Source organism: Sardina pilchardus, chromosome 17, assembly GCF_963854185.1.
Source record: "Sardina pilchardus chromosome 17, fSarPil1.1, whole genome shotgun sequence".
Taxonomy (NCBI): domain Eukaryota; kingdom Metazoa; phylum Chordata; class Actinopteri; order Clupeiformes; family Clupeidae; genus Sardina; species Sardina pilchardus.
In genome coordinates, this window is record NC_085010.1 from 8,488,719 (window position 1) to 8,496,218 (window position 7,500).

The 7,500-nt window shown below is 44.7% G+C and overlaps 1 protein-coding gene across 1 annotated transcript in view; it reads right to left on the reverse strand.

Annotated features, from left to right (window-relative positions):
• itih5 (inter-alpha-trypsin inhibitor heavy chain 5) overlaps positions 1 to 4,995 on the reverse strand; it is a 29,968-nt gene extending 24,973 nt beyond the window's left edge. The window contains exons 1-3 of the mRNA XM_062517443.1: positions 4,826 to 4,995; positions 4,475 to 4,519; positions 1,877 to 2,040 (exon numbers count right to left, since the gene is read on the reverse strand). Of these exons, the coding sequence (XP_062373427.1) occupies positions 1,877 to 2,040; positions 4,475 to 4,519; positions 4,826 to 4,951 (335 nt within the window). The 5' untranslated portion in view covers positions 4,952 to 4,995. The remainder of the gene's footprint in view (positions 1 to 1,876; positions 2,041 to 4,474; positions 4,520 to 4,825) is intronic.
• Between the last annotated feature and the right edge of the window lie 2,505 nt (positions 4,996 to 7,500).

The following is a 7,500-nucleotide window of genomic DNA, read 5'->3' on the forward strand; positions in this document are numbered from 1 at the left end:
AAGTATGAATTGCTATGTCCGGCACACTCTCTGGACACTGTGTCCAAACTTTTTTTCCTTTATGTATTTATTTATCTATTTATTTATTTATTTGGGGGGGGGGGGGGGGGGGGGGGCTTTTATGCCTTAAATCTGACATGGCAGTGGAGAGATGATGATGATGATGATGATGAGAGAGAGGAGGAGGGATTCCGAGCAAGACTCGTACCCAGGAAATGACCCGGGCTGGACTCACCAGGAAATGACCCGGGCTGGACTCACCAGGAAATGACCCGGGCTGGACTCATACCCAGGAAATGACCCCGGCTGGACTCGTACCCAGGTCCCCATGGATACGTGGATCCAAATATGGTAGAGGTGATATGGTACACCCCCCCCTTCCCTCCCCCAAGTGTCCAAACTTTTGACTAGTAGTATACGGTACATCTGTCCTGCATTCTGAACTGAGTAAACACCTCTGCTAAATAAACAACAAACAAACCAATAAAGGCAAGTGGTGTGTTCTGCTGTAGCCCTGTCCTATCCTGCTGTCTAGACTGGGGATGAGGAATTGACATTAACACTTATTCATTCTGCAGACGCTTTCATCCAAAGCCACTAACGACTAAGTGCCTAGCTCAAGGTCACAGTGGACGCCAGGAATTGAATCCAACATGTTTGAAGCTACTGCGTACTAGCCCAGCTCCGCTACCCCCACCCTACACACACACACACACACACACACACACTACATGCTAGCCCAGCTCCTTAGTCACTATGCTACCACCAAACTACACACACACACACACACACACACACACACACTACTACATGCTAGCCCAGCTCCGTAACCACTATGCTACAGTACCACCACCCTACACACACACACACACACACACACACACACACACACACACACACACTCTACTACATGCTAGCCCAGCTCCTTAGCCACTACGTTACCCCAGTCCCATAGACAGTAGCCCTGTCCTGCTGAGGACACTATGGGATTAATGTCCACACTCAGGTATCCACTGGGCGGAGGAGAACAGCATCTCCAGCTGGCTGCTTTGAAGCACTTAGCAACCCTCCAATTAGCTGGAGCTTCACAGACCTCAAAGGACAACGGCTAGAGAACGGCAACAGCAACACCACCAGGGATCAGTCACCCACCACGTCACACACAGAGAGGGTCTTTAATCAGTTACCTATGCAACTATCTCTCTTTCTCTCTTTCTCTCTTACACACATCATGTACACAGACACGGACAGATACAGACACGGACACGCACACATAGACACAGACCCCCAAACACACACACACACACACAGACAGACAAACACACACAAACATACACAAACTCTCTCTCTCACACACACACACACACGCACACATAGACACAAACCCCCCAACACACACACACACAAACTCACACACACACACACACACACACACACACACACACACACACACGGGGTTCTCTCAAGACTATACTTGCATACCACTCATCTCCAAACACGTCCACAGCTTCAGAGAGAGCACTGATGGCCATTCATGTCTTTGCTCCTCCAGTGAACCTCTAATAATACTCCGAGACAGGGGGGCAGACAGGGCTGCCCCAGAGGGGGGTCCGCTCGGGGGACCCTGAAAGATACGGGGGGCCCTACATTCATCCGGAAGGGAGTCATGGAACATGCTAGAACAATAGAACTTGGATCTGGACATTTGGAGCAAAGTTCTGTGCCGAAGTGGTCAGGAATGCATGATTTCTAGCAGAGTGTTGCTGACTGTTGTAAACGTTCAAATTAAGGACAACAAAATTGATGATAGATATAGATAGATAGATATATAGATAGATAGATAGATAAAAAGATGGGGGTAATTTTGGATGCTTACATGGTGAAGTTGGAAACAAAGGCGGCCACAGGAATCTGGAAATGAAACGTTCCCTCTGCAGCAGATAAGTGCCGGTTGAACATCCTGCAGTACACGGCTGTAAACGCGTACCGGGAGATGATGGTGGTCTTTACCGACAGTTCTGTCATATGTGGCTTAGTCTCCTAACCATCAAGATGAAAGACAGAAACAGTCAATTTGACTCAAAATATGTAGCTGAGTTAAGCACTGCATTAATTGTTAAGTTACAGCTCCTGCCAAACTAGGAACATAAATATTCTTAATGAACTCTATATTCAGTCATTCTTCCTGTCTATCACCCTAGAAATGCTGTAGCCTACTCAGGCCACAGTAAACCAGTTCAGTCTGAGGTTTAAGTAGCCTAACGTATTATAAAAGCACTCTAGCATAGTTCCAAGTAGGCTAAAATAACCCCACAATTTCAAGATCAAGCCTAGTTCTGAAAATAATTAGGTAGCTCCAAGTCATGAGACAACATTATCTTAATCAAATACATAAACTTACATGTGTGTACAGACTTAACTAATTAAATCATTGGAATGCACTCAAAGTGTATCATAGCACCAGGCAGGCAAAAATATTTGTGTCGTGATGCTTATTGGCAGGTCGCGCTCCAACAGTGAGTTCCAGGGGAGTTCAAGGGAGTTCCTTATTCACAAACAGAGACTGTTGCTGGCTGCAGGCAACTTTCGACACCGATTTGGTCATCCCTGCGCCCTGCCAGGATTATTGTTCTGATAGCGTGTGTGGAGGCACACCCAGGGTACCGACCCAATTCTTAAGAAGCCTTTCAAAGAACTGTCTGAGACAGGCATGGACTGGCCATAGGGCATACCGGGCAATGCCCGGTGGGCCGACGCATATTTGGGCCGAGGCTGTCAATTTAATAATAATAAAAACATATATTAGGCTCATTTATATAGCGTACGGCCACAACGGTAGCGAATCGCGGCCCATTGGTTGACTGCCTTAATGGACATTGGGCTAGTCCAATGAAATCTCAGGGCCCTCCTTATCTCCCTCCCGGCCTCATCTCCGTCTTGACTGGAGTTCGACCGGAGTTTGAGACCGTCCGTATATGAAAATGTACGAAGACAAACCACAAAAGCGCAAGGGGGGCGCAGAGAAGTTGTGAGATAAAAGGCAAAAGCCTACAAGTGGATGCAGCAAAAATGTGCTAAAATTACAGAAATGTTTGCCACCACAAGTTCAAACAGGGCCGTCGACATATAGCAGCAGTGCAGAAGCAGCACCGAGTGCAGGCTTCAGAGAGGCACATGCGAGTTTGAGTTACACAGAGGAAGGAGTAGCTATTCAAATTAATTCGGAGGAGGAGGAAGAGGTGAGAGACGTGACCCAGCAGGGACAGATTGAGGAGGAGGTCAGAATAGCTACTGTGAGGCAGGTAAGAAGTAGCTAGGCTAGCCGAAATGTTGGCTGAACTTTTTGGGCGCACAACGAACAATTAAAAGTTTGAAATCCGCGACTGCTTCTTCCCCTTGCTTCTTTTAGATGTATTAACCTGCCTACTATGTAGGATTCAGCACCCAGTTAAGCAAAACAAAGTTTTATAGTGTGAGCGCGTCTTTTTCTGTGGTTTCTGTGTAGGCCCCTCTCGCATGCATTTGAATTGCGATACCCATTAAATTAACGAGTTGTCGGCTCGCCATCAACCTTCTGAAATCTTAAGACAGTCACGTTTGTTCGAAATTGTTGTCAATCTTGACGCAGTACAACAAGCAAACTATCACATTTCTTTGCGACAAGCAGACACCCATACACACAGACATGCAGTCAGACGCATGGAATGAAACAGGAATGGTGATAGCCCATGGAATTAACAATGAAAATGTTTTGGGATGTGTAGCCTATACATCTTCACTAAATAGTATCAAGGTGAATTGTTGGCTTAAACTGTGCAAATGCTCAACATAAATTATAGCAGGTTTTATTTAGTGAAGCATTTAATAGCATGAGTTTTGTGCACAACCTCATCCTTGCTGGTTTAAAGGTCACTCTAGTGTGTTAGTGTGTGTGTGTGTGTGTGTGTGTGTGTGTGTGTGTGTGTGTGTGTGTGTGTGTGTGTGTGTGAGAGAGAGAGAGAGTATAATAATAATTAATATTTTTTTAGCAAGGGTAGGCTAGCCTACTCGCTTCCATGCAGGCTACTGCGGTTTACTTAAATATTTTTTACAAACAAAACAGTGTGCACATATGTTTTATCGTGTAAATTATCATGGTGGGCCACTATGGCCAAAAATGCCCGGGCCGTTTTTTGGTCCCAGTCCAGCCCTGGTCTGAGAAAGGGCCGTAAGGGCTTGAAACGGTTCAAAATAAATAAAAGGAACTTTATTCGGCGCTCTCTGGTGTGGGGATTTTCATTATATTTTATTGGAACCGTAGCCTATGTTTTTGATCCTGCGCCCGAATAACTTGGATGTGCGTGATTAAACTTTGCTTTGGCAAAGAGCTGCTCTTCTTAAAAGGCTGTGGCAACGCCATTAAACAAAGAGAAATGAGTGATGTGCTGCGCGCACAGCACAGGTTATGGCGGCAGGTGCGTGTCCGCTAGCTTACCTTCGTCAGCATGGTCTTCACTTGGCGACGTTCCCTGCGCGGCGCCTGGAAAAGAAGCGCACATGTCGAGGTTGTCATCGCCGCATTTATCGATAGCCTAATAACTCTACCAACCGGCAAGTCGTCCAAGATATCCACACTTTTAGTTAACATATCGATGATTCGTCCACTGCACTACTCTTATTGGTGATAAGTATGGCTTAAATTCGATGTATGTTTAGCATTATGACTTTTTTGTATTATTTGAAGTTGGACTACCTCCTTCTATGCCAAACGATTTTCCTGTCATAACAGTCCATAAAAAGACAAGTGAATAGGCTACATGAAAATGAAAATGAAAAGTATACTCACAACATTCAAATCTACATTCAAATCACTGAAAATAATATCATCCTCGAATTTAGGGTCGTCTTCCTGCGCAAATCCGAGTGGGCTGCAGCACAGGATGATGGCGCACAATAAAATCAAAGTTTCCATATCAGCGGTCTCCGATGCGGGGCTTCTCAACTTCGTCCCCGCTGTTTACTGCATCTATGGGAGAGGGAGCTCCGGGTGTTGGGTCCAGGGACGAGGCGCAAGACGTTTCCAACGGAACGCCCTCCTGCGTCTTGGAGAGGCAAGGCGAGGCTAGCTCCCCAATTGCTTTTTCAGTGTTATTCCAGTTCCACACACACACACACACACACAAACACACACACACACACACACACACACACACACACACACACACACACACACACACACACAGAGGGAGAGGGAGAGGGAGAGAGAGGGGGGGGGCATTCCACAGGTGATTAAAAACTATTTGTTTAGTCACTTCCCAATTAACCTCAGTTTGGTAAACCCAAACCCATTTCGTCAAAACCAAACCCATTTCGTATTTTTAGTGGAATGCACAAATAATTTGCAGTACCTTTCCCCAAAATGATGGGGGGGGGGGGGGGGGGGGTGGAGCTGCACAGAGTTCCGTAAACAATGCAAAGTATGAGCAGGTTTTAACGGAAATAAATTAATATTCTACCGTCAAAAAGATTCAAAACCACGCCCCCTCCCCCACGGTTACGAAAGGTGTCCCGCACGTGTGAATTACTTTTTTTTAAAGACAAGTGTCCACTACCGTTTATCCGACCTTGGTCATATCTCGTGTACTAGCGCCCCCGTGTGGCTACTGCGACAATGACACGATTGTGGGTCTACTGTGAAGCTGTAGCCATTTGGCAGCACCCAGCGGAGAATCTGGAGATACCTGTTTACATTCATATCAGTGGTGGGATTCTGGATGTGGGGGATATGTTTACACGTCACCACGGTTAAGCAAAGGAACCTGAATTATTACTACAGTAGAAGTACAGATATTTGATTAGCAAATTACTTGCGCAAAAGTAAAAGTTAAGCATACAAAACGTAAAAGCCTTAAATTATCTAGCCTATTATTTGCAGTGCATAAGTATGACAGGTAGCTCATTATAAAACATGCTTACATACTGAAAGTAGAAGTACAAAGTACTAGTAGCCTAAAAGTATTTGAGGCCAGGTGGGGTGACAACCCCCTCCCTTCACTATGCTTTTGTAATGAAAAAGAAAGCAGTCAGAACTCTGGGTGAGTTATTACATTCATGCAGCACCTTAAAACGTAGTCTCTACACTTCATACATAATGTCTACAACGCCTGAACACAGGTATGGCTGACACTCATTTTTCACTGCTGCTTCTTCTCATAAGCCTATGATGCTTATCCAAAATGTCTAGAAAGGGAGCAACATCACATTCCATAAACATTCGCTGAAAGCCGAAACAAAAATGCTACAAAAATGTGAATATTGAAAAGCAAGCAGTTCTGAATGTGAATTCAGCTCCTTACAACAGCCTACATAGGCTTTGATGTTCTATGTCTTAACTATTTGCTAGGCCTTAACTGCTGAATGGAGACTGTGGCTTTTGTTATGTAGTGGAGTAAAAGTATACATTTCATTTTAAGAATGTAGTGAAGTAAAAGTAGAAAGACAAATACATATATATGATATCTATGGTTCCCACAAGGTTTCTGTTTTAACATTCCATGTTATCAAGGAAGTGGAAGTAGTTTGGGAACAAAATAGAACATTCAAGCATTGTGGAGAACCTGAACTTACACAGGTCTACATACCGCTACGGCTTTGACAAAGACTTACGGACCTTCTGACGAGAACCTGAACTTATGAACCTTTAGGGTTTCAAGAAGAACTTAGTGAACCTTCATGGCTTTGACAAGAACCTGAATTTGTCAACCTTCAGAGGTTCTGATGAGAACCTAAAGAGCCTTTATAGTTTTCACTAGAACATAAACTTATGGACTTTTGCCATTCTCATAAGAACCTGAAACCTCCAGGTTTTAGGAGGCCCATCGCCCGGCTGCCAATAGTTAGACTGTAGCTCGTTGTGATTGGCTGGCATGACCTTTTAGGGAAACATATCTGTGTACAGAGCCAGGCCTCTTCCCAAGTACCGCTACACTCTCAAGCCAAAGCATTGACCTTTGAACTTTTGATTGAAAAACAGAACTGAGGGTAGCATTTGATAGCAGGAGAGGGATCATGATATGTTTGGTGTTTGTTGACAATTCATCTATTAAGGCACGTAGATATGCTGATAACACTAGAACTGTGTAAACACAAACGTATAAATAGGGCTGCTTTGACTCTCCCTATATCTGTCACATGGGCTACATGCACTCACTCACACACATGGAGACACAGTCATACATGCATAGTGACACTCAAGTACGCACACACACACACACACACACACACACACACACACACACTCACTCTCACTCTCTCTTACACACACGCACACACACACACAAATCCTCCATAAAGTTGAGCCTTTTGGGAATTGATAGATGTAATTTCATTTTTGTTGCGCCTCTAGGAGAGTGAACAAGAAAATTAGAGTGTGAGCACTAACATCCACCCACACATGTGTGCACACACACACACACACACACAGAGAGAGAGAGAGAAAGAGAGAGAGAGAAGAGAGAGAGA